We start from the raw sequence: 27,392 nt of genomic DNA on the forward strand, positions 1-27,392 counted from the left end.
TAAGGATATTTAAATGAGTAACTAAAGCTTAAAACGTAGAGATTAAAAACAATACAATCATTAGTGTAGTACGGTAATAAGACAGGCGTGTTCAGACTTGCTGGAACGCACTCTGATTGAAATCCTAACATAGGACCTTTTTCAATAAAGACTTTTCTCATAAGAATAGAATGGGAAAAAGTCCCTTTTGAAAAAAAAGTCTATAAATATAAAAGTCAACCTTGTCACTTGCTGGTCAATTTGTTCTTTGTCTTGTTGTTCCCCTTTCTTTCATTTCTCAATTCACCAGCCTCAATGTTAAGTTAAGTACCTTCCTACAATGAAGAGAAACATACCTTACAATAATTTTTCATGTCTTTTTATTCTTACAAAGCAAACAAACTCCCAAACAGCACAGCCTTTCCTTTAGAGGAGCTACTCAATACACAACACAGTGCCAGAATTTATTGTTCTCTTGCCACTGTTTCCTCCCAGGGCCTACACAGACCAGTCTCCACAAGCCAGGAGTAACGTTGACAAACATGGCAAGTGTGGAAGGGGGAAGCACTTGCGCCACTACCCATGGAAGCACACATTCTGTGAAAATCCCTCTCATTCCTGCAAAGTAGGCAGATTAAGGGCTCCTTTTACTAAGCTGCGTTAGCGGTTTTAGCGCGAGCGATAGACGCTAACGCCTCCATTGAGCTGGCATTAGTTTTTCCCGCATAGCGCGGTGGTTAGCGTGCGCTAAAAACGCTACTGCAGCTTAGTAAAAGGAGCCCTAAGTGTCAATTCTATATTTTATAGAGGTTTTGAATTTCCTCAGGAATAGAGAGGCCGCAAAATGTATATTTTACAGTACTATAAAATATAATCCTATTTGCGTCACAACATAAAATAATATATCATTGTGGCTCTGGAGGCATCTTTTTTTTCTTAAGTTTCCGTGTGTCTCATTAGATTACAAGACATTGAATTTTTGTTTTGGGACCCAACGCAGCTACAACAATTTCTTCTAGCTAAAGAAACAATGGGCTCCTTTTATAAAGGTGCGCTACGGGGCTGAGCACGTTGGACATTTCATCACGCGCTAACCCCTGCGGCAAGCCAAAAAACTAATGCCTCGTTAACTGCCTACCGCACCTTGATAAAAGGAGCCCAATATGATTACTGTTTGCTTATAAATAAGGGAGTTTATAAAATGTTTAAACCCTGTATTTGTGACTGGGAACAAGGTCCATTTAATAATGGATTCTGTTACCCATTTTGTATTACCTAATATTTTTCTTTTTGTGAGATAAATAAGCATGTTTTTCCCAATATTGTGGGCTTGAAAGGAAATTTTTTGTTGACTGATGTTTATTATTGAATTAAGATTACATTTTGTCCTTTTCTTATTTCAATTGTGAAATTGTAATGATGAAAAAGTTATTAAAAAAAATAGTCATAATAAATCATTCCCGATGAGGTAAGCTGCTAATTTAGAACTTTATAACAAACACCACAATGGGGTCCTTCTACTAAGGTGCACTAAATGCTAACGCATGTAATGGGCATGTAAGTGTTAGCACATATTGCTGCCTTAATGGTTGGAACTACTCAGGCTCCAGGTACATATAAGCCAAGGTTCATAGACAACAACGCGGAAGACAAAGGTGCACGCCGACAACTGAGCGCAAGACGGAGGTGCGCACCGACAACTGAGCGCAAGACGGAGGCGCGCGCCGAAGAAAATTACTGTTTTTAGGGGCTCCGACGGGGGGTTTTGTTGGGGAGCACCCCCAGTTTACTTAATACAAATCGCGCCGGCGTTGTGAGGGGTTTGGGGGGTTGTAACCCCCCCACATTTTACTGTTAACTTAACTTTTTTCCTAAAAACAGGGAAAAAGTGAAGTTTTCAGTAAAATTTGGGGGGTTACAACCACCCAAACCACCACAACGCAGCGCGATCTGTATTAAGTAAAGTGGGGGGGTTCTCCCCCCACGCCCCCCCGTCGGAGCCCTAAAAACAGTAATTTTCTTCGGTGCGCGCCTCCGCACTGCGCTCAATTGTCTGCTCGCGCCTTTGTCCCGGAGCGCTTTTGACCTGACACCATAAGCCAATGCTAACTTTTGCAAACATATATGCTAATAGAAGCTGCTGAACTTAATGAAAATCAGAACCAAATGAATATAAGTGACTCTTGCAAAAACTGTCAGGTTTTGCAAAACTGTCAGGCTTTCTCTGGGTTGGTTAAATAGCTAGTAATAAGGCTGCTAGTGTTGACTTTTGGTAAAAAAAAATTTCAGAGAAAAAAGTCCAGCACTTACCCACCTTTTCTATGTCATCAGTGATGGGCTAATAGCAAAGGGCATAATTATTGCCTATGTCAAAGGGACCATGGAAACATTTTGCAGTTCCTGGGTGAAGACTGATCACCCCCCTTCCCCCAGCTGCCTGATCCTCACAAAACTTGGTACTGGCCACCTCAATTCTTTCTGGAGGGTAATAGCTAGACCAGGGGTGTCAAACTCAGTCACATTAAAGGGCCGAAATCCAAAACACAGGCTAAGTCATGGGCCAGACCCCGTCCCCATAATAGTACTAATTGTAACACCATTTTTGCCATTCATTTTTCATATATACAGTGGTACCTCGGTTTACAAGTGCACCGGTTTGCGAGTGTTTTGGAAGACAAGCAAAGCATTCGCAAAATCGGCGCTTCGGAAACCGAGCGTGGCTTGATTTATGAGCCCCCCCCCCGCGATCCGGCACCCTCCCCCCACAATCCGGCAACCCCCCCGGCCGCGATTGGGCACCCCCCACCGCTTCTTACCGTCATCTGGGCACCGGCACCGGCATGTCCTGTGCGTTGGTGCCGGTGCCCGAAGATCGGCCTCCTCTTCTGCTGGGCCTTGAGCATCTGCGCATGCTCAAGGCCTGCGAGTTCACCTTCTATCTCGAAGAGAACGTGAACTCGCAGGCCTTGAGCATGCACAGATGCTCAAGGCCCAGCAGAAGAGGAGGCCGATCTTAGGGCACTGGCACCAACGCACAGGACATGCTGGTGCCGGTGCTCAGATGACGGTAATAAGCGGTGGGGGGGTGCCCAATCATGTCGGGGAGGGTGCCGGATTGCGGGGGGGGGGGGGGACAAATCATGGGGGAGGGGAATGTATCAAAGCGAGTTTCCATTATTTCCTATGGGGAAACTCTCTTTGATAAACGAGCATTTTGGATTACGAGCATGCTCCTGGAACGGATTATGCTCGTAATCCAAGGTACCACTGTACACACAATATAATCTTATTAACAACACATAATGGTTAACCACAAAATTAAATTACACAAAGCACACTGTATGCTTCTCAACATTCATTCCTACCAGAACACAGATAACCTCTATGCAAATATGGGACCAAAAACTAAAAGTACTAATATATACAAACAAACCCTAAGATGCAAGACTCTGCATGCAGTACAACCCCAGAGGAAAAGAAACAAATGCATTTCTTCCTGAACAGTGCAAAATACAGACAGCAGATGTAAATTCTCAAAATTAACACAATTCGATCACTAAATTGAAAATAAAATCATTCCCCCTACTTGTTGGGAGGGGGGGTTAATTTTTTTAAAAAAATCAGGCAGATATTTTGCGTGTATAAAACACACAAAATATCTGCCCGATTTAAAAAAAAAATGTAAAAAGCTGGCAGAAGCCCTGACAGCAGTGACAGGAGGCTGTTTTTCCTGTCACTACTGTCAGGGCTTTAGCGATCTGTGTAGTTGGCTGGGAGTGTGCCAACAATCGTCTCCATTTTCATGCAGGCCTTTAGTGAATTCGTCGGCCTGCATGCAAACGGAAACGGATCGCACACGAATCTGAGGGTTAGTGAATCTAGCCCTTAGACCTGATTTCAGAAAAGGCGGTATAGCAAGCAGGTTTAATACACAAACATGAATCAGCGTCTCTACTCTGAGATCTCCAAGTTATGGTATTTTGCTTTCAAATATACTGAATTTGAATGTATTTTATATGAGACATGATATGAAAGACCACCTTCCTCTGCTCATGATGGGGCACTGCCTCATCATGACAAAAGGAAAAATGAAAGATGAGCAAGGGTGATAGAATAAGCTGTTGGAACTTACTACTAGATTTCTGTTTATTGAACACAAGGTGTGGAAAAGGCAATTTCTGAGTGTTTGCTGAGGAAGTGTGCTTTGAAAGATAATAAACATACACCAAACACGGAGTTATGCTCCAGTTGTCTGTACTGTACCTGATGTGGAAGCAAAAGACAAGCTATAGCTTTTCAAGAAGTGAAAACAATTTTCTATCGACATATTGGGCACAGAATCAGCAATACAAAACTACAAGGCCTCAAGGGTTGAATTATTTTCTCCCAGGCATTGGAAATGACAGGTTGCAACAACAACCTACAATTTACCAGAAGTGACCAAGGCTGCATTTTAATTAACTCTTTAAGACCATTTTTAAATGTCAGTTAACACTGGGAAAAATTAATTTTCCAGGAGAAGTTCCGCTTTAATATGTAAATGCAATGAGAGTTAATTATGAAAAATAAACACAAACAGCTTAACAAAAATATAACTTAAAATATTAATTTTCCAACAATCAGATGGAAAACATAAATTCAATGGCAAATATTATGTACAGCTGTTCTGCATCAGGTTCAGTAGATTATCTACGAAAATAAAAATCTAAGGCAAGAAATACAACTAGAGTGCAGCAAGTTGAAAACTACATGAAAAGCACAATTCAATAACAGAATGAGTGGCTTTGAGTGAGGTGTATGAATATGACACAGAGTGGTTGCATGGCTGTAGGAGTAGGAGAAATGCTGGGCATATGTGCAAGGGGGAAACCTGGAACCCTTAAAGCAGTATGAGCATTGGTGTAAAGCAGTGGTCTCAAACTCAAACCCTTTGCAGGGCCACATTTTGGATTTGTAGGTACTTGGAGGGCCTCAGAAAAAAATAGTTAATGTCTTATTAAAGAAATGACAATTTTGCATGAGGTAAAACTCTTTATAGTTTATAAATCTTTCCTTTTGGCTAAGTCTTAATAATAATATTGTAATTTATAGCTAAAGAGACATATGATCAAGAAACTGTTTTATTTTACTTTTGTGATTATGATAAATATAGTGAGGGCCTCGAGTTTGAGACAACTGGTGTAAAGTAATATGTCATTTGTAGTCTGTCAACTTCCCTTATAGACCAAAGTGGATTACACTCAAGAGATTGCATTGGAATATATCAAGATACAAAAGTTACTTTTTAAACAGAGACTTTTGAAAAGAGGATGTAGAGTCTGTGGAGGTTTACATGATTGCATAGGGGTGCAGGGAGGCATTAATTATAGTGGAATTCAGCAAATATGTATGTAGGGGAGAGGTCATCAAATAATAAAAATTTAATAATCAATTTATATACCGCAGGGCCATAAAGTTCTATGCGGTTTACAAAAAGTTATAAAATACAAATTAAGAAAAGAAATTAAACAACCAAATAATTGGAAATAATACTATAATGATCTGGTTGATCAGGTTTACAATATCCACGCCAGTTAAGTTGCCTTAGGGCGTTAGCGTTTTTAGCGCACACATTTTAGCGCACGCTTAACCCACGCTACACGGCTAGACCTAACGCCAGCTCAATGCTGCCGTTAAGGTCTAGCGCGGGCGGCAATTTAGCGCTCGCTATTGCGCACATTAAAGCCCTAACGCTGCTTAGTAAAAGGAGCCCTAAATGTTTCAAGAACAAATATGTCTTTAGATGTCTCCTAAATTTCACATAGGAATCAGGAAACATAATAAGATGTTCCAGGGCCTTACCCCATAATGCTTCTTGATATGACAGAAGATATTGATGATGTTTTTTAAATTTGCAGCCTCTTAACAGGCAGAAAACCAAAATTCAAATGCAAATTTCTCCTGTGTTTATTGGTTGCAAAAGAGAAAAGATCAGTTATATATTTAGGAGACAGACCAAACAGAGCCTTGAAACGGAAGCAACCAAACTTAAACTTCACCTGTGCCACCATTGACAACCAATGCAGAACCGATAGGAGGGTGTTATAATATACTGGTAGGAGGGTGTTATAATATACTGATTATGCCGCAGGCTTCCTTTTGTTTTTGGTTACAGGGGTTAGGATCCCCACAGCACTTTGTTCCATCATTGCCACCCCTGATCCTATTGGGGCAACAGGATCTGACTTTTTGCCACTTCCCACCCATCTTCTTAGCTTTATCTGTGTATAGGTTATATGAACGAATAATAATATGCATGCAGGATGACAGACAAGCCCTCCTCAAGAGACACTATCACTTGAGCAAAATGTGTCTAAATATTAAAAACAATAAAGTAATAGTTAGAGAGGCTCTGAAGTCTCTTAACCCATTGACCTCAGAAATGCCTAGGGGTATGTTCATAAATCTTCAGAGAACATACAGACCCATAGCGGCACCCATAGTCGTCATAGGTCACTAAATTCTTAATTATTTTTATATTTATTCAATAGTTTATATAAGTATTTATTTGGTTATTTCAAGTATCAAAACAGTACTCATCTTTTGCTTTGTTTTCATCTACGCGGGTGGGGGTAGGCACTCCGACATAGACTATGTTTCGCCCCTACGGGCTGTATCAAGGAATCCCTCCTCTGCTGGCTCTAGCGTGGAATCAAAAAGTTTTTGATTCCACGCTAGAGCCAGCAGAGGGGGGATTCCTTGATACAGCCCGTAGGGGCGAAACATAGTCTATGTCGGAGTGCCTACCCTCACCCGCGTAGATGAAAACAAAGCAAAAGATGAGTACTGTTTTGATACTTGAAATAACCAAATAAATACTTATATAAACTATTGAATAAATATAAAAATAATTAAGAATTTAGGGACCTATGACGACTATGGGTGCCGCTATGGGTCTGTATGTTCTCTGAAGATTTATGAACATACCCCTAGGCATTTCTGAGGTCAATGGGTTAAGAGACTTCAGAGCCTCTCTAACTATTACTTTATTGTTTGAACTCTTAGAGGGGTGTCAAATATAAGAGCCTGATATAACAGATAAATATTAAAAAAGCATTCAAACTTATACATACGATTGCAAAGTAAAGAGAGAACATTAAGGCAGGAAAGAAATGCTCAGTTGCCCCTGCTCTCAAAAAAACCCAAACAAACACCTCACAGATAATTTTAAGAAAGATAGATATGGAAAAGTTTTCATGCTCTAATTTCTGCTGTATTTAAGTTTAAAGACTATCATTGGATGATATAATAAAATAACAACTTCACTCTGATGTTCATTTCTCTCTCCAGAAAATTACATTTTACATTTTCAAGACAAATTTTCTAAAAGTGCAGTTGTTAATTAGTATACAGAGCAATAGTACGAAAAAAATATTCTGTTGCGTCTCGTGGTCAACTGCTGATAAATAGCTAATATAAATAAAAACAGAGCAATATTACCATACTGTTGAAATCCAAAGGGTTGTATGTGCTCTCCTGGAAAACCTTACAGCTTGTTGTAAACTCCTCATTCAGATGAGAGATCTTTTCATTTAAGGCTTTGCCTCTGGTACCACCAAACTCCAGTTTCTCCAGCCTTTGATATTCCAAAATAGTTCCAAATATGTACTAAAATAAATGGCAAAACTGAATTAAGGAAGAAAAGCAACATATTTATAAACATATGGAACATTTTGTAGTTATAGAGAAAAATAATCAGATTTTCCACTTTTATATAACAAAAAAAAAACAACACATGTTCAAGTTGGCTACACAATATGATACTATCAATTAACATGGGGTCCATTATTTAAGTTGTGATAAATAACGTGTGCCTAGCGCAGGAAAAATGATCTAACACAGGCCATGCCAAAGCGTTCTGCATTACGAGCTTTGCTATCTGCACATGCTAAGCACACGGTATTTATTCTTCTGGTAGGGAGCGTGTTGAGATAGAGAATGGGTGTGGAAGGCTTATTCAGCTAGTATACTGACATCTCTAACATGATGACTGATTAGCCTGTCCATAATGCAGGAGCTCTTAGTGCATCCTAAATCCTAAGATCTTCCATGTCAACTTCTTTTTTTTTTTTTTTAAACGGCTATGCACTAATGCTAACATTAGCACACAACTAGAAACTGAATAGAAAAATGTTTCTTTTATGGCCATGCTGAAAATGGGCTTAGTGTGTGGGAATTACTCACACTAGCAGGACACGGTAAGCTCATTTACTAGTGTGGCTTAGTAAAAGGGCCCCATATTGATGATACAATTACAGTAAATCTCACCTTAAAGCCTTCAATTTATATATTTATTTATGTATAAACACATACAATAGACAAGTATATTGAAGGAGGTGGAGGTAAAATAAACAGCTGTCAGAGAGTTTTCTTTTAAAACTTTTAGGACCCAATTCATTTTTTTCCCCATAGTAAAACCGAAAATGAAAGAAAAGCCTTGGTAAATACAGTTCTCAACAGTACTGAAAATCTAGAAAACTGTGACTTACAAGATAAAGACCTGAACCTTTGATCTTTTCTGAGAAAATAAATTCAACTTGACAAAAACTAAGGGCTGCTGTGGTAAATACACTGAAGCCCATAGGGACTGGGTAGGTTTTGGTGCATTTACCACAGCAACATCACTACCATGGCTTCTGTAAAAGACCTCCTAAATATTATAATTAAAATACTTAAAATATAAATTAACCCCTTCCACCCTTTTACAAAGCTGCATTAGGCTTTTTTAGCGCAGACGTTCATAGGAATTCTATGAGCGTAAGAGCTTATATTGCCGTGGCAGGCGCTAAAAGAGCCCTACTGCGGCTTTGTAAAAGGGGGCCTAAATTATTAAGCAATAAAAAAAAGGAGTTGAAAGATTTGGCATTCATGGTAACTACTTGTGGGGCACTGCAAATTTACTATGTAAGCAAATGAAAGCATAAGTGTTTTTAGAGTACTTTACAGTAGACAAAGTATATACAGTGCATGTGCAGAACTATTTATAATAAATACCTCAATCTTTATGAAGCGGTTGAGAAATTTGTCAAATCTGGCAAACACCATTTGGGACTGGAAATCCCAAGGTTTAAATTCCATGCTAATGGTGAAATATTTTTGCAGATTTTCTCGATGGCTACAAAAAGAATGTTTGAAGGTCCTGAAGACATTTACTGCTACTTGAACATGCTCCAAGGTTTCTTCAGGGTCTCCTTTAAGAAGATCTTCAGGTGAGAGATAATTTATAGCCTAAGATTTAACATTATAAAAAAACAAAAATCAGATTATAAAATTCAGTGCCCCCAGTTGTCCCACACCTTTCATTTCAGAATCTACTTATTTTAACTTCTACAGGGCTTGGAGGTGCTAGGCCCTGGAGTTTCAGCAACATTTTTGATGCATTTCCACAAAGGACAAGCATAAAGAAAGAAGTCAAGAGATGAGTTATAGTATTGTGGATTGAATTAGAAACCTATTGTCTGATCCACAATGAAAGCTAGTGGTATATGAAATGATTTCTGAAGAAACTATGCTGATTAGATTCATGTATGAGGGATTTGTTCTGGAGCCAGTTCCGTTCAATATACAGTATTTCTGAACAATGATGTTAAGGAGTTAGAAGGAAATGCATGCTTTTTTTCACACATGACACTAGGGATTGCAAGAGAGTAAAAATAAATGAAGGAGCAGAGAGGAAAAAATGATCCATGTAAGCTGAAGAGGTAATAGTGCTTGGTAGGTAAGGTGCCATTTATATGGGGTAACGAAATCCAAAAATACAAATCTAAACTGGAGGCGAGAATGACAGATAAACCAATATGCATCACTGAAAACATACAGACAGGTTGTCAAGACTGATAATATAGTATGATTAGGTGGAGGCCTACCAAGAGTAATGTTAAGGCCCACAGGGAAAGGTATAATCAGTAGAAAAGGGGAAGCAACTGGATCTCTATAGATCTCATCTAGAAATTGTGTTCCGTTGTGCAGACCATATACCCAATAGGATATATAGTATAGGCTAGAAGCAGTCAAGAGAAATGCAACAAAAATATATATAAAATAAACCATATGAGATGATACAGAGAAAATGCGTACACCCTTCAGAAGAGACATAAGGGAAAATGATAAATGAACATATCTGGACCCTACAACAAATCCGTGATGCACCTCACCACCCACTCTTCCTTCCTTAGAGGAAATTCCATTTACCAGTATCCTTTGTTGTATATAACAGGAAATTATAAAGAAAACACTTGTTCTGTTATGTAATGATGATGTTTTACTGTGTTGTATGTGGTATTATGAAAGTTACGTTATTGTTTTAATTATGAATGTACTGTTGCAATCCACTTTGTATAAAGGTGGAAATGAATATAAGTAATAAACTATAAACAACAGGTTTCTAATTCAATTTGCAAAATTCCAAGTTCACCTCTAGGTTCCTTTGTTATGCACTGTACTTCCTTACCAGCACAGTACCAAAAGCTCTGCAGAAACCGCAGTGCAGTACATTCAGTACCTAGCTCCTTCAAAAAGTCTGGAGACAGAAAAAAATTAGTCAGTGTTAAGAATGGTTATGGGTATCTGCTGTCATGTTTCTATGCTATCCTTATTTGATATACTGCCTTTCCTCCACAGATATCAAAGTGATTTAAAATACACTGAATAGTAAGCAGGTACTCTAAGTAGTTTCCCTGTGTCTAACTATAAAAACCCTACCCTACCTTATGCATGGACTGTATTTTAAGTTTGCAATTTGGGTTCTTTTAATCTGCTATATTTATTTTTTTTTTCTTTTTAATTTGAATTGTTTATACTAGAGTAGCATTGTGAATAGCCTTGATTTACTAGGTAGAAATAGCAGTACAGTATATCAGTTAGGTAAATTAAGAAAATAGGTAATGCATTCATGTCTATTCAAGTTATGGGAAGGCAGCCAGGCTGGATTCTCTCTGCTGTAGATAAATTACAGCAAAATCCAGTTTCCGACATCCTTCTTACCTATTAGCACTGGGGACAGGAAGGTAAGTGCATGAAGCTAATAGTTCCACATGCAAATTGCAGCATAAGTCAGGAAGAATTCCTGATATTTATTGGTAGGTTGCAGACATGAAGGATGGGCTAATTTGTTGCAGGGTGTAAAGTAGGAGTCACATAATATTTGTCCTCCTTTGTTGTTGCTTTCTCAGAGGACAAGCAGGCATAATATTCTCACAGGTGGGACTCCCAAACCACAAGGATCACGGGATAAGCTATGGGTGACATAGCACCCACAAAAATCCACCATCACAATCCTGCCCTTGTTGAACACTGAAAAACAAACAAACCATGGAGCCTGTTTCTCCTTGTGGCTGCTGATCCCGCCCACCTCCGATGTCACTTCAAGTTGCAAAGCAGATCCAGCAGCCATGAGGAGGAACAGTGTGGCTCCATGGTTTGTTTGTTTTTCTTGTATTCAGAAAGGGGTAGATGCTGGATGAGGGGGAGAGGAGGAGTAGATGCTAGATGTTGGAGAGAGGAAGAAAGGGGGAAGATGATGGATGTAAGAGGAAGAGGAAGGACAGATGATGGATGATTGGATGAGGAGAGACAGGGGTGATGCTGGATGTTGAGGAGAGAGAGGAGACAGATCCTGGATAAGGAGTATAGAGGGGACAGACTCTGGATGAGAAGGAGATAGGGGTAGAAGCTGAACGGAGGGCTGAAGAGAGGGGACAGACACTGAAATATAGAAACATACTGTAGAAACATGATAGCAGATAAAAAACAAATGGCCTATCCACAACATCCACTATCTCCTCCTCTCCCTAAGAGATCTCATGTGCCTGACCCACCATGTGCTTGTTTCCACCACCTCTATTCCTTACATCTACCACCCTTTCTGTAAAAAAGTATTTCCTTAGATTATTTCTGAGCCTATCAACTCTTAACTTCATCCCATGCCCTCTCATTCTGGAGCTTCCTTTCAAAAGAAAGACTCACCCCAAGCATATTTATACCATGTAGGAATTTAAATGTATATCATATCTCCCCTCTCACACCTTTCCTTCAAAGTATACATATTGAGATCTTTAATTCTGTCCCCATATGCCTTATGAAGACCATTAACCATTTTAGTAGCCTTCCTCTGGATCAACAACATCTTCCAGTGTTACAGAGATTCATCAGAATTGAAGGCATTTAATCTCTCCACTTTGGCATTGTCTTCCCTGAAAGCCCCTTTTGTCCCTCAGTTGTCTAGCAGTTCAGCTGATTCTCTTCCTGGCTTCTTGCTTTTAATATAACCTTAAAAAGGTTTTATTGTGTGTTTTCGTTTCCAGCACAATTTTCTTTTCAAGGTATCTCTTTGCCTTCCTTATTAGCACCTATCATTTGACTTGCCTTTCCTTGTGCTGTTTACAATTATTTTCAGTCAGATTCTTCTTCCACATTCTGAAGGATTCTCTTTTGGCTCTAAAAGCTTCTTTCACCTCACTCATTAATCATACTGGCTGCTGTTTGGTCTTCATTCTTCCTTTTTTAATACACAGAATATATCTAGTCTGAGCTTCCAAGATGGTATTTACAGCTGCTCCTCTAAGTTGTGTGTTTGTTTATTTTTACCATTCTCGTTTTATCGTCTCCTTTTTTAAAGTTAAATGTTGTTGTATTGGATTTCCTGGGTGAACTTACTCCATGGATTATATCAAATCTGATCATGTAATGGTCACTGTTATCAAGCTGCCCCAGTGCCATTATCTCCCACACTAATTTATGCGCTCCACTAAGAACTAGGTCTAGAATTGCTTCGCCTCTTGTCGGTTACTGAACCAGCTGCTCCATTAAGCAATCTTTGATTTTATCTTCCTAGCATGTCCTGATGTTACATTTACCCAGTCAATATCAGAATAGTTGAAATCACCATTATTATTGTGTTACCCAGTTTGTTAGCCTCCCTAATTTCTGATAACATTTCAGCATTTGACCTTTCATCTTGGTCAGGCTGATGGTAGTACACTCCTATCACTATCCTTTTCCCTTTTACACATAGAATTTCTACTCATAGGGATTCCAAGGTGTATTTCTGCTCTTGTAGAATTTTCATTCCATTTGATTCAAGGCCCTCCTTAACATAAAATGCTACGCCTCTACCAAATTGATCCAACCTATCATGGCGATATAGTTTTTACCCGGTATGACAGTGTCCCATTGGTTATCTTCCTTCTACCAGGTCTGAGAGATACCTATTATAGCTATCATTTCATTTAGTGCAATATATTCTAACTCTCCCATCTTGTTTCTTATGCTTCTGGCATTTGCTTGCGAACATTTCAAACAATGTTTATCATATCTATTTATAATTTGCTCAGCAGCTGGCATGGATAATTTGCTATCTTTAAAATCAGGAAACCTGGTCTAGCATGGCTTGTATTGCAATCTTACTATCAGAATGTTCTGCCTCCCTTTTTATGATGATATCTTTTAAAGATACCTTGTTCCAAACATGCTCTTTTAAGCAACCGTCGATCTTCCCCCAGCACAGCAGGTGGTACATATACAAGCTTTAATGTGGTGTAGGTGGGCTAGGAGGATCATAAACTCTAATAATGAGTTGGGGAGGAAGCAAAACTGGTGGAACTTGCAGTGCTACCCCTAACATTTCTTTTTACCCACAAGTCCTACCTGTATGATCCACATTCACACTCTGCCTTCCAGTCTACCTTGGCTCTCTATACAACTCATATTCTGACTCGAGGGCCTTCTGTAAAAAAATGGGAAATTAGCACCTCATTTGGTGGTAATAGCTATGGCACAATGCCCCCCTCCTTTATTAATGGTAACTCCAGCACAGCATTCCTCTTACTTTCTCCTTTTACCAAACATCCTTTTCTTTCTCCTCCACTTGCTGCCCAGCACTGTTATCTCCCACTCCTTTCTATCCCTGGCCCCCATGATATGGAAGGATATGGGGGTGGCATACCAGTATAGCAGTACCCCCTCATTCCAGGTGCCCTGCACAGCCATACAGGTCACACACCCTAAAAGCTAGCGTATAGCAGAGCTGTGCTGAGAGTGAGAATGGCAAGCCAGGACTCGGTAGCTGAGTCAAGAGGAAAGCCAACCCAAGAAACACATAGGGCTCCTTTTACTAAGCTGCGCTAGCGGTTTTAGCGCATGCTTAGCGCGTGCTACAATGTCGCACAAACTAGATGCTAACGCCGCCATAGAGCTGGCATTAGTTTTTCCATGTAGTGCGGGGGTTAGCGCGTGTTTATCTGCAGCACGCGCTAAAAACTCTACTGCAGCTTAGTAAAAGGAGCCCATAGTTAGAGGGCAGTGAACCCATTACCGCCTTCTAATCTTCTTCCATCTCTCCTAAAACCTCTTCCTGCTGCTATGCTATTTGCTTGGGACAATACAGAATAATGAGCCCACTTAGTTAATCACCACTGTCTCCCATCAAGGAATGACTCCCATAACAAGGGAATGATTTTTGTGAAAAAGGGGAGATGGTGTTACTTTCTATTCCCCTTTCAATTTGAGATTCATCCAAGTTTCCAAGTTTTATTTAAAATTTGATAAAACGCTTATAAAAAAATTTCAAAGCGATTTACATTAATAAAATAGGCATATAGAAACATATATGAGACAGACATAAACCAAAACTAACTTGAAATTTTGGTAAAAGGGTAGAACTACAATTTTGTTAAAAAAGAGAAACAAATAAGGGAAAAACATTAAGGGGAGGGATAAGGCATTGCCTAAAAAGACTAATTTATAAACGTCACAGGATAATGATCATATAGAGCAGGGTAGGGAACTCCGGTCCTTGAGAGCCGTATTCCAGTCGGGTTTTCAGGATTTCCCCAATGAATATGCATTGAAAGCAGTGCATGCAAATAGATCTCATGCATATTCATTGGGGAAATCCTGAAAACCCAACTGGAATACGGCTCTGAGGATTGGAGTTCCCTACCCCCGATATAGAGTAATGTTTACCTGTTGGTTTGGTCTTAATTATTTTTCAAATGCGTCAGTGTAAAGGAAGCTTTTGAGGGAATTTTTAAATCTTTCTAATACTGTTTCTTTTCTAAGAAGAATTGGTAAGTAATTCCATTGCTGGGGAGCTGTAACTGAGAAGATTTTGTTTGCCTCGTATTTACAAGCTTTAAAGAAGGAATTGTAAGGAGTTGCTGGTTTGTAGATCTTAAGAGTCTTTGGAGTAACGTGGAATAAGAAGCTTGTCTAAAAATATTGGTAATTTTGTCTGTCGAATTTAAATGTTAGGATGGCTAGTTTGTAAGGAATTCTGTGAGGAACTGATATGAGCTTTTTTTTTAGGAGTGGCGTGACATGGTCAAATTTCTTTGAATTTGTAATGATTTTTATTGCTGTGTTTTGGATTATTTGCAGTGTGACAGGAACCAAGACTTCTCAATATATGAAAGTCAAAAATGGATCTTAAATATAGGTATTAAGAAGTGAGGTAATACAATTTTCACATACACTCAGAATTGTGTAATCCGACCAAGAGCCCACCATCCCATCACTGTGTATGACTTTAATGCAAAATAATAGTATATAAGGCAACATGCTCTTTGAATGCTAGATTTGTTCTCAATGGCAATAAGAGGAAAAACCACTCCACTTAGCTTTAAGGTGTGTTAGCATTCAAAGAGCATGTTGCCTTATTTACTATTAATTTGCATTAAAGTCATACACAGTGATGGGACGGTGGGTTCGGCTATAGGAGCCAAGGCTCTTGGTCAGATTACACAATTCTGAGTGTATGTGAAAATTGTATTACCTCACTTCTTAATACCTATATTTAAGATCCATTTTTGACTTTCATATATTGAGAAATCTTGGTTCCTGTTACACTTTTGTTATCGATTTTGACCTCTCTATTTTGTATATTTTGAGAGCATTTACCTCACTACCAATTATCTCTGATTTTGGATTATTTGCAGACACCTTATTTCCTTTTGGGATATGCCTTTATAAGGGGAATTGCAGTAGTCAAGTTTAGAAATAATCAGGGAGTGAACTAAGATATTAAGGGCAGCAGGTTCTAAGACCTTTGATATAGATCTGATCATCCATAGTTTCCAAAAGCAATTTTTAACTACTGCACTGATCTGGTCATAGCATAGCTTCTGGTCTATTACTACTCCTAGGATTTTAACAGTTGTTACCATTTGTACAACAGAATTGTTTAGCTTTATTGGATCTATGAAAGTGAGACCATTTTTCCATGGGAATAACATTATTTTTGTTTTAGTGAAGTTTACGGCCAACATACTGATTTTGTTCAAGTTTTGAATTTATTGTGATTATGTCTTCAGGGTTATTAGTATCAAGTGGATGTAGGAGTTGTATGTCATCTGCATAAGAATATATTGTAAATCCAATTGATTGGCCAAGTGTCATTAGAGAAGCTAGGAAACTATTGAAAAGAGGTGATAGAATCGAGCCCTGCGGTATTCCAAAAGTATTAGGGAAGGATGTGGAGGTTGAATTGTGAAGTTCACTTTAGACATGCAATCTATGAAGTATGAGTGAAATCAATCTAGTGTGAGGTCGGAGATCCCTACTGAAGCGAGTCTATTGAGAAGAGAATGATCAATGGTGTCAAAAGCTGCAGAAATATCCAAAGAAATAAGCAGAATAGACTTATGGTGGTCCAAAAAATATAGAATGCTGGTTGTCAATCCAATCAATGAATGCTCCATTGAGTAGTTAGATCTAAAACCTGTCTGGTTAGGATGTAGTGCCTGTGTTTTTTCCATAAAGTCTGTGATTTGATTTGAAAGCCATTTTTTCTATAAGCTTGGGAAGGAACAAAAGATTGGCGACTGGCCAATAGTTTGTTTCATCATCGATGGATGCAGACTAGGTCCAATAATTGATTCTTTCCAGGATTTTGGAATTTTACCTGTGGACAAAGTGGTTGCAATTACTTTATGTACCATTGGTCTGAAGACTGAGAAAAAAAACATATTATTATTGAAGGAGGGATCATATCATGGTCTCTGTATTTCAAAGCTGTCTCGGAAAAGCAAAATTTTCAAGATATTTTTCAGACTATAGCATCAAATACTGGTACAATCCCATCCTGCTGCCCCCATGGCCTTCCAGAGAAATAACATTAATTCTGGTGACAACAGATTTGAAGAAGGGCAAATATAGTCATTGCCTCTATCCAGTCCAACTGGGAAAGAAATCTCTACTAAATATAATTTCCAACCTTTGTGTCAGTAGTTTAAATTCAGTCCTGTGTCTCTGCTTGATCTTGTTTTTTTTCTCTGTCCTGATGTTCCTTCTTTTAAGGATTCTCTTCCAGTGTTCTCATGTCATCATCATTTCTTCTTCTTCCATGTATAATTTGTCTCTCCATGGTTTCTCTCTATAGCTTCTCTCATCTCACTTTCTTCTAGTCTTACTCCTTCCTCCACTTCTCACCTTTATGTTCTCTCTACCATGATCCCCTTTCCCTCAGCCACTCTTTTGCCAATCCAACAGAACCTACTCTCCATCTCTTTCAGCACCTCTCTTGTCTGTGGTTTGTGTCCCCTCTGCCTGGTCATCTTTCTCTCTCCTAGATCACAACTTCTTCTGCTAGCAACCTTCCCTGCAGGGTAAAACATGTCCAATGTTAAGACAAACTAAAATTAAAGTTTTGATGTCACCTAAGTAAGGACATATTCCTCTACTGCAAAACACTATAGACAAACTTGTGCAAAACACACATTTAGAAACTTACCATACAATAACACACTAACTCCTAGGACTCAATGAACAACATTATGCATGAAAAAGCAGCACAATAAATATTACACCAGGTCCTAAAACACCACCTAAGGAGAAGCAACCCCCCCCCCCCACACACACACACAAATAGACTACATTATCTCTGTATTCACTCATAGCATAATCTTTTGTAAACCGCATTGAACTAAGGGTTATGCGGTATAGAAATCTGTTATTATGTTATGTTATGCTACAACAAGATCTCTATGCAGACAGTACGTGTTCACAAAATACCACAACTTGTTTCACATTTGTTGAGTGGCTGTGTTTTGAGTGTGTGACTAAGGGACCTCAGTTCAGTAATAGAAATATGAAGGCAAAAAAAAATTAACAAAAAACCTTAAAATGTCAGACTCTACATGTACAGTAGTTTTAGAGAAATAGAAACTGAAATGCAAAATATCAGAGATAGAATATTTCAACTTTTAGAAATGCATAACTATTAAATTCAAAATAAAAATTTTTTTCTACCTTTGTTATATAAGCATTTTATTTTTCTACTAGTCTTTAAGCCCGTTACATTAACGGGTGCTAGAACATATGTGTGTGTGTCTGTCTTTATTTCTTTCTCTCTCTCTCCTTAGCCGCTTTTTTTCTTTCTGCATTTCTTTTTCCTTGGCTGTCCATCACCACCCCTTGCCTGCTCCCCCTGTCCATTTTCCCTTCCTTTTACCTCCCCTGTGTCCACCACCACCCCTTCACTGCTCTCCTTATGCAGCAGCAGCTCTTCTCCCTTTGTTTTACCTCCCCCCTGTCCAGCATCACCTCTTTCCTACTCCCCCTGTCCAACATTAGTCCTCCGTTCCTTTTCTTCAACCCCCTATCCATCAGCATCTCTTTCGTTCTCACCCTGTGCAACAGGTGCTAGAGTAGACGACTGGTTTTTTTTTCCTTTCTCTGCTGTCTGTCTGTCATTCTTTCTGTCTATGTCTCTGTCTTGCGCCCTGCCTGCCTGTATTTCTCCATTGCGCCATGCCTGCCTATCTCTCTGTGGCCCCCTTCTCTTCCCCGGCATGATTGGTGTGTGCCCCCAGAACACCCTTCCCCCCAAAGCAGCCCCGTTTCCCAATGCCCCTGCCCCCTTTTGTGCCATGCCTGCCTGCTCCGTGGCCCCCTTCTGTTTCCCCCCTATGATTGCTGTCTGGCCCAGGAAACCCCTCACCCCAAAGTAGCCCCCTTTCCCTCTCCCCTTGTTGAGCCATGCCTGCCTGTTCTGTGATCCCCTGCCCATGACTGCTGTGTGCCCCCAGCACACCCCTACCCTCAAAGCAGCCCCTTTCCCTCTCCCCCTGCCTGCTCCCTGTGCATCAGCATTTCCCTCCCCCTCACCTGTTCCTTCATAGCAGCATGGAAATAAAACGGCTCCCTTAGTTCTTTGCTGGATTTTTTTTTTTAAGTTTAAAGATGCCTATACGGCTCCTCTCACGATCTGGCCTGCGTTGGAAGCCTTCTCTGACACAGGCCGGGATCGTGATAGGAGCCACGGCGGCAGTTTTAAATTTAAAAAAAAAAATGCAGCGAAGATCTAAGGGAGCCGTTTTCAAAGCCGCCGCCGCGGCTCCTCTCATGAGCTGCACTTATATTATGTCGGAAGATGAGAGAGGAGCCGCGGCGACGGCGGCAGATTTCAAATTAAAATAATTTATGCGGCCAGCCGGCTCCCTCGAAACCCTCCTCCCCCCCCTTTCCCTTCCCGCGGTCCATCTGGCTGCGTTGTTCTCTCCCTCATTCTCAAACCGTCCGTGCCAGTTCAGGCCTTGAGGATCATGGCAGGGAGGAAGGCATTGTTTGGCGGCCGCTGGAAGTTGGGGGGAGTGATGAGCCAGTGGTGCATCTGGATTGTGAGCAGCCCTGCCTTCGGTCCTGTCTCAGTCCCACGGGGTCAGAGGCTTTTTCGTCCCTCCACTGCGGCGGGAGCCTGAGCCGGCATAGGCGGTTGAGGGGGGAAGGTTGTGGTCGGAGTTGCTAGGCTGCAGCGGATGGTAAAATTATGGTCTTACCTGTTAATTTTCTTTCCTTTAGAAGCAGCAGATGAATCCAGACTAGTGGGTATAGCTCACATCGACCAGCAGGTGGAGATAGAGAACTGATTAACAGTTGGCCTTAAAGCCTGGTGTTCCGTCTGTTGATTCAGTTATGCACTCTGCCCAAGCATCCCGCAAGGAGAATGAGCCGCAACAAAACTCCATTCCAGTAGAAAATGTGTCTTTCTCTTCTTAATCTGAGCCCATGTATCTTTCATGTACCTTCCTTTTTTTTTTTTTTTTTTTTTTCAGTAATGAAATAATACACTTACCAACCATAGCCCCAACAAACCTAATCAACTAAACACCCTACACACAACCAGTGCCTTTGGGGAGGGGCTCTGGATTCATCTGCTGCTTCTAAAGGAAAGAAAATTAACAGGTAAGACCATAATTTTACCTTCCATAGCAAAGCAGCAGATGAATCCAGACTAGTGGGATGTAGCAAAGCAAACTCAAACTGGGTGGGACGCCAATGCCGCCTCTGTCAGCACTGCCGCGCCAAAACTCGCCTCTGCCCGGGCCGCCACATCTAAACGATAATGCTGTGAAAAAGTATTTGTCGACGACCAAGTGGCCGCTCGGCAAATTTCCTCTAAAGACATCCCCCCGGACTCCGCCCAAGAGGCCGCCAAAGCCCGAGTGGAATGAGCATGAAGGTGCTCCGGTACCTTCTTCCCGGACAACACATACGCCGAAGCAATAGCGTCCTTGACCCAACGCGCAATGGACGCTTTAGACGCCGCCCCCCCTTTGTTTTTACCCGCGAAAGCTACAAAGAGATGGTCCGACCGACGAAAATCATTCGTCACTTCCAAATAATGGAGAAGCATACGGCGTACATCTAGCAGCCGTAAAGACCCAAAACGTTTCCCCCAATCCTCCCTCCGAAAGGAAGGCAGAAACAAACTCTGGTTCACATGAAAAGAAGAAATAACCTTCGGCAGGAAGGACGGCACCGTACGCACCGACACCCCCGTCTCCGAAAAACGCAAAAAGGGTTCTCTGCACGAAAGCGCCTGCAGCTCCGAGACTCGCCTTGCTGAAGCCATCGCCACCAAAAAAACTGTTTTCAGTGTGACATCTTTCAACGTGGCCGCTGATAGGGGCTCAAAAGGTGCCCCCTGCAACTTCCCAAGGACGAGTTTCAGATCCCACGCTGGACAAATACGCTTTACCGGCGGGCGGATATGGTTCACCCCCTTGAGGAAACGGACCACGTCCGGCTGCGACGCGAGAGCCGAGCGATCCACCCGGCCCCTGTAACAGGCAATGGCCGCCACCTGAACCTTTAAAGAGTTGTAGGCTAACCCTTTCTCCACGCCTTCCTGCAGGAAAGCAAGAATAGCCGGCAGAGAAGCCTTAAAGGGCGCCACTCCCTGGTGACCGCACCATGCCTCAAAAATCTTCCAGACTCTCGCATAGGAGGCTGACGTCGAAAGTTTCTTGGCTTTAAGCAGAGTGGCGATCACCCTCTCTGAATAGCCCTTCTTTTTTAGCCTCGACCGCTCAATAGCCAGGCCGTAAGACCAAAGCGGGCCGGATCTTCTATCCATATGGGCCCCTGAGACAGTAAGTCCGGCGTTACCTGGAACGTCACCCGCTCGCCTACCGCAAGCTGAATCAGATCTGCGTACCACGGCCGACGCGGCCAATCCGGAGCCACCAGGATGACTCTGCCGCGAAAGCGAGAGATGCGCTGTAACACTCGCCCTATCATGGGCCACGGCGGGAATACATACAGAAGGGAATTCGGAGGCCATGGGAGAGCTAACGCGTCTACCCCTTCCGAACCCTCTGTCTTGCGTCTGCTGAAGAACCGAGGCACCTTCGCATTGCGGGACGAGGCCATGAGATCCATCTCCGGCAAGCCCCACCGCCGGACTAGCTGGCTGAACGCTCGAGGAGACAACTCCCACTCTCCCGGATCCAGAAGATTTCTGCTGAGAAAGTCCGCTTGCACGTTTTCGTGACCTGCAATGTAAGCCGCCGACAGAAGCGGCACATGCCTCTCCGCCCATCGAAACAACTTTCTTGCCTCTTCTGCTAACTGCGGACTCCGGGTGCCCCCTTGGCGATTGACATAGGCGACCGCCGTGACACTGTCCGAAAAGACTCTGGTCGGCTTGTCCTGAAGTAGTGACTGAAAAGCTAGCAGCGCCAGCCTGACCGCCTTTAACTCCAACAAATTGATGGGCCACTGGGCCTCCTGGACGGACCACCTCCCCTGCACTGACGCCTGCAGGCATTGGGCCCCCCAACCCTGCAGACTGGCATCCGTGGTGACCACTATCCAGTCCGGCGTGGCCAACGGCATGCCCTTCCACAGATGCAACTCGTGGAGCCACCACTGCATGCTGTGAGCTGCTCGACGACTCCATGGGAGACGCACATTGTAGTTCAGAGAAGCTGGAGACCAGCGGGAGAGCAGAGACTGTTGCAAGGGCCTCATGTGGTGCCGCGCCCAGGGGACCACCTCTAGAGTCGCCACCATGGAACCCAGCACCTGTACATAATCCCACGCTCGCGGTCTGGCCGTCCCGAGAAGTAGGCGAATTTGAGCCTGTAATTTCTCCCCCCGGTCTCGGGGTAGAAACACCTTCCCCAGAGCCGTGTCGAACTGCACCCCCAGATGCACCAACGACTGCGATGGGGACAGAAAACTTTTGGGAAAGTTGACAATCCACCCCAACGACTGTAGGAGAGAAATCACTCGCTGAGTAACCGCCGCACTCTCCTGTCTGGACGAGGCGCGGATTAACCAGTCGTCTAGGTAAGGGTGTACCCGAATCCCTTCCCTGCGGAGGAAGGCGGCTACCACCACCATGACCTTGGAAAAGGTGCGGGGTGCCGTTGCCAAGCCAAAGGGCATTGCCCGAAACTGATAATGCTGGCCCAGAATCGCAAACCGCAGATACCGCTGATGCGGAGGCCAGATTGGAATGTGGAGGTATGCCTCCTTGAGATCGAGGGACGTGAGGAACTCTCCCGGTCGCACAGCCGCAATAACCGAGCGCACTGTCTCCATCCGGAAATGGCGAACACTGAGAAATCTGTTGACTCTTTTGAGATCCAGCACCGGCCTGAAGGACCCCCCCTTCTTTGGCACAATGAAGTAAAGGGAATATATACCGGTGCCCACCTCTTCCGGGGGCACCGGCACCACTGCCCCTAGCTCGAGCAGCCCCTGCAGAGTCAACCGGACCGCGGCTCCCTTGGCCGCCCCATTGCACGGGGACACCAAGAAAGAATCTACGACGGGCGAGGCGAACTCTAACTTGTACCCTTCTTGGACAATGTCCAACACCCACTGATCTGACGTGATCGTGGCCCACTCCGCCCGGAACTCCGAAAGCCGGCCCCCTAAGGGAAAGGCGGAGGGAGCCACGCCCCCGTCATTGTGGAGTGCGAGAGGCTGGGGTACGTGTGGACTGCCCCGACGAGGGTCTCGTCGTACGAAAGGACCCCCTCTGCTGAAACCGTGGTTTCGAAGCAGAGGACGCAGCAGCAGCCGATCTGAAGAAAGGCTTACCTGACCTGGATCTCCGCACATCCCTGAAGCGCGGTCTCGCTGCTGAGGGCCTTACCGGGGGCCTAGCCCTATCCTCCGGTAAACGCTGAGTTTTGGTATCCCCAAAATCTTTCACCAGTTTATCTAACTCATCTCCAAACAAGAAACCCCCTTTAAAAGGGAGCCGTACCAGCCGAAGCTTGGAAGCAGCATCTGCCGCCCAATGCCGTAGCCATAGGGATCTGCGAGATACCACTGAAAGAGACATCTGCTTCGCCGACGCCCTAACAATATCATATAAAGAGTCTGCCAAATAAGCCAAGCCGGACTCCAAATCTGCCAGCTCCGCATGGACAGGACCACCAGACTCCGTTAAATTATCTGACACCACTTGCGACCACTGCAGACAAGCTCGTGCCGCATAAGAACTGCATATGGCGGCCTGTAAGGTCAGTGCCGCGACCTCAAAGGACATCTTTAAGGAAGATTCAATCTTCCTATCCTGCGCATCCTTCAACGTCACTCCCCCCTCCACCGGTAAGGTAGTCCGTTTGGTTACCGCGGCCACCAAAGCATCCACCCGGGGCAATCTAAACTTATCCAGTTCAGCCGGGTCAACCGGATACAAAAGCCGCATGGCTTTTGCCACCCTTAAACTGGCTTCCGGCGTATCCCATTGCGCCGAGATCAGCTCCTGCATGGCTTCATGCACCGGAAAAGACTTCGGAGGTCTCCGTGTGCCCGCCATCAGGGGATTACCTGCTACGACCGTATCAGCCTGAGAAATATTCAGCCCCTGTAAAGCCTTTGAAATCAAGGAAGACAATTCTTCCCTATGAAATAACCTAAGCGCGGCCGGGTCATCCCCTTCTTGACCCGGGGGATCCCCTGCATCCCAATCCAGGACCTCCCCCTCCTCCAACGAGTCTGGAAGAGAAAAAGGGGATCTAGGCAGAGTATCCTCGGCCTCCACGGCCACGAGCCTGCGCTTCTTTGCGCCCAGCGCCCTTGCTGGCGACCCCACCGTGCCCTCAGCAGGTTTGCCTGTCTCCTCAGGCACCACCGCCGACGTTGAGGGCACCGGAAGGGACACCTTGATCACTGGCACCGGCGGGGCGGGCTGCGCCCCCTGTAACAAAAATGCCCTGTGCATCAACATTACAAATTCCGGCGAAAAAGAGCCCCACTGAAGGGCCGCCGAAACGCCCTGCTCCGGGCCGGGGAGCGGGGCCGCGACTTCCGCCATTGCTCCCGCCTCCCCCACCGCCGCTGAACTTCCCCCTGCTCCGGAAGAGCCTCGCCGCTCTGACTCACCTTTGCGAGCCGGGGAAGTGTCCCGTGCCTCTGTGACCCGGGAAATCGCTATTTCACACGCCTGCAACAAAGCCCCTTCAGCCAGAGCCAGCTCACACTCGGCCGAGCAAAGGCCCGACGGTGTCCTGCGCGCTCCACAGCGCGAACACCTCTGACCGGCCTCCGTTGCCATGCCGCGTTTTCAGCGCGGCTGCTTTTTTTTTTTTTTTTTTTTCACACGCGGCAAACGCCGCCGACTCCCGACTCCGCCCCCAACCGCCCCTACAGTCGGGCCCGCGACACCCAAGCCCCGAGGCAGGGAAAACACTCACCCCTCTGCTCCCGCGATCCGAGACGCCAGGACACAGCTGGTAAGTGTACTGCCAGCAAAGCACAGATGGCCAAGCTCAGCCAGAAACAGGAAGTCGAGTCTTTTTTTTTTTTTTTTACTGGAATGGAGAAAGAAAGAAGACTCCTGCAGGACAAACAAAACCCTCAATCACCCGGAGGGGAGGGTGGAGTAGGGACCTGGGGGGGCCCAGGTGTAACTCCTAAAGCCGGCACCACTCAGCCAGGCACCCCTATCCTACTGAAGAGACAGAGTCTCAACAGAGGAAGTCCACCGAACACCAATATCTCCGTCAGCATCAGAATCCAAGAGCTAGAGGGCTAGCTCAGTCCCTGCTGGGAGATAGAGCAAAACTGAATCAACAGACGGAACACCAGGCTTTAAGGCCAACTGTTAATCAGTTCTCTATCTCCACCTGCTGGTCGATGTGAGCTATACCCACTAGTCTGGATTCATCTGCTGCTTTGCTATGGAAGTGTGAGTTGCGAGTGTGGGGCCTGCAGCGGTGCGAGGTGGAGAGCAGGCTGTGGTGACGTTGTAGGTGTGCATGCGCACTCGTTTTTCCGCGACGGGATCAGGGAACACGATTTTTTAATGCGCATGCGCGGCCTATCATTTTATTATATTAGATTCACTCAGTGTCTATTCAGTTCTTCACTGGGCATTTTTGTGTCTTTTGTGTCTATGGCCTGGGGACCTCAAGTGAAAAATATATTTAAAAATGTTGACACTCCCTCGAAGTGGCTTGAAGGCCAAAAATTTTTAAATTGACAGAATATAGCCAAACTGAAAATAAAAATTAAAAATTATGAATAAAATAAGGCAGGCACAAAAGACTTCAAAGTTTGATGCGCTGAGAAAAAAACTGAAGACACAACTTCTTGGCTTCACAGAAAATTTAGAACTGTCTGTCCTGGTGTGCCATCAGTCAAGACACGTAAAATGTGGGCACTGCCTAAAGATTTAAAGTGACAGTGCAACTGGCAGTGTCTGTACTGGGCTATGTAGATGATGTTACATGAGAATATTATGCTGCTTGTACTTGGAGAAACTTGAGATACCAAGGTATTACTTGCAAAGGTCATATGAGAGACTTTGGTGAGATGCTGGTTTGATTGGTCTAGCCAGAAGTATAGCTATAGCCTATTTTGCTTGGTATAGTCTATGACTTAGACACTTCTCCTTGATTTTACTTCCAGGTTTCTACTTTTCCCTCCCTAATGTTCTTTCCATCTATGGTTCTTTTCTGTACTTTAAAGCATTGAATTGTAGTTCTATCCCTCCTTACCTTGTATATTGATTAGTCTGCATGTCTGTCGGTCTAACCCATCATTTTTAAATTTTAAATGATATGTTTATATTTTTTTTATTAATGTTGTAACTCGCTTAGTAAATCTAAATAAGCGATTCATCAAATTAAAATAAAACTTGAAATATGAAACTTCTTACGACTGAATTTTAAAATGGAGACTACTTTTACATTCCCCTCCTTTTTGTAAGTCCCTTGCCCCATTGTCCTTATATTGTGAACCTTTCCTGAAACATCGGTTCTACCAAGATGTAGCGAGACCCAGAAACCTGCAATAAATCTTTCCTTCCCCATTTACCTTCATGTTTCTGTATGTTTTTGTAATGTCGTTATTTTGCTTATGTTGCTGTGCATGTCCTCCCTCTCTCTTAATTCAATTTGTAAACTGCTTAGATTTTACTATGTTTATATTTGCAGTATATCAAATAAATCGAACCTGAGCCTGGTATTTAGCAACTGAAGTTGGACACCGTTTGACTTGCTTAGATCTTACAAAATGGTCTTAAGTCTGTCTATATCTAGCACTGTTAAGAAAGCTGCAGCCTTTGATATACAACATATGTATTTGCCTACCCTCTGCCCCACAACCCCTACCTTTCCCTTGAAACTGTCATCAGAATGCTTCTCATGTTCCACAATATATACATATTTTGATATAATCATCTCTTGCTCATAACCAACCTGAAGAAGACGGCTCTGCCATCAAAAGCTTGTCAAAAATGTACTGCTAGTCGAAAAAAAGGTATTGCCTTATTTTCCTCTCTTTTGTTTTATTTCTTTTTATTGCATTTTTTCTATGTCAGGTAATTACTTTGATGTGAGACACTGTGAAAGAGGGCAGCTAGATAGTGCTGATTGACAAAGTCATGAATACATTTCAGTAAGTAATTCTCAAATGCCAGCAACAGATCAATTTGCATATTTATTCTACATATGAAGGTAAAATACAGTTTACGTGCAATGTAATATCGTCTTCAGCATACACTCATCTTCTGAATTATTTTGCCAATAGTGACAGCTCAGACTGATTATGAAAAAATACTGCATATCTAGTACAATAACTTAATAAAAAAAAAAAAAAAAAGAACGAAGGGTGATTAGTAGTCTGAGAATATC

The 27,392-nt window shown here is 43.0% G+C and overlaps 1 protein-coding gene across 2 annotated transcripts in view; it reads right to left on the reverse strand.

Moving 5' to 3' along the window:
• Positions 1–27,392, reverse strand: part of DNAH11 (dynein axonemal heavy chain 11) — a 596,997-nt gene that overhangs the window by 504,416 nt on the left and 65,189 nt on the right. For both annotated transcript variants that reach the window (XM_033930891.1, XM_033930892.1), the window contains 2 exons: positions 9,013–9,246; positions 7,459–7,626 (listed from right to left, as the gene is read on the reverse strand). In XM_033930891.1, coding sequence (XP_033786782.1) covers positions 7,459–7,626; positions 9,013–9,246 — 402 coding nt within the window. The remainder of the gene's footprint in view (positions 1–7,458; positions 7,627–9,012; positions 9,247–27,392) is intronic.

This window comes from Geotrypetes seraphini, chromosome 2 (assembly GCF_902459505.1).
Source record: "Geotrypetes seraphini chromosome 2, aGeoSer1.1, whole genome shotgun sequence".
In the NCBI taxonomy this organism is placed as follows: Eukaryota; Metazoa; Chordata; class Amphibia; order Gymnophiona; family Dermophiidae; genus Geotrypetes; species Geotrypetes seraphini.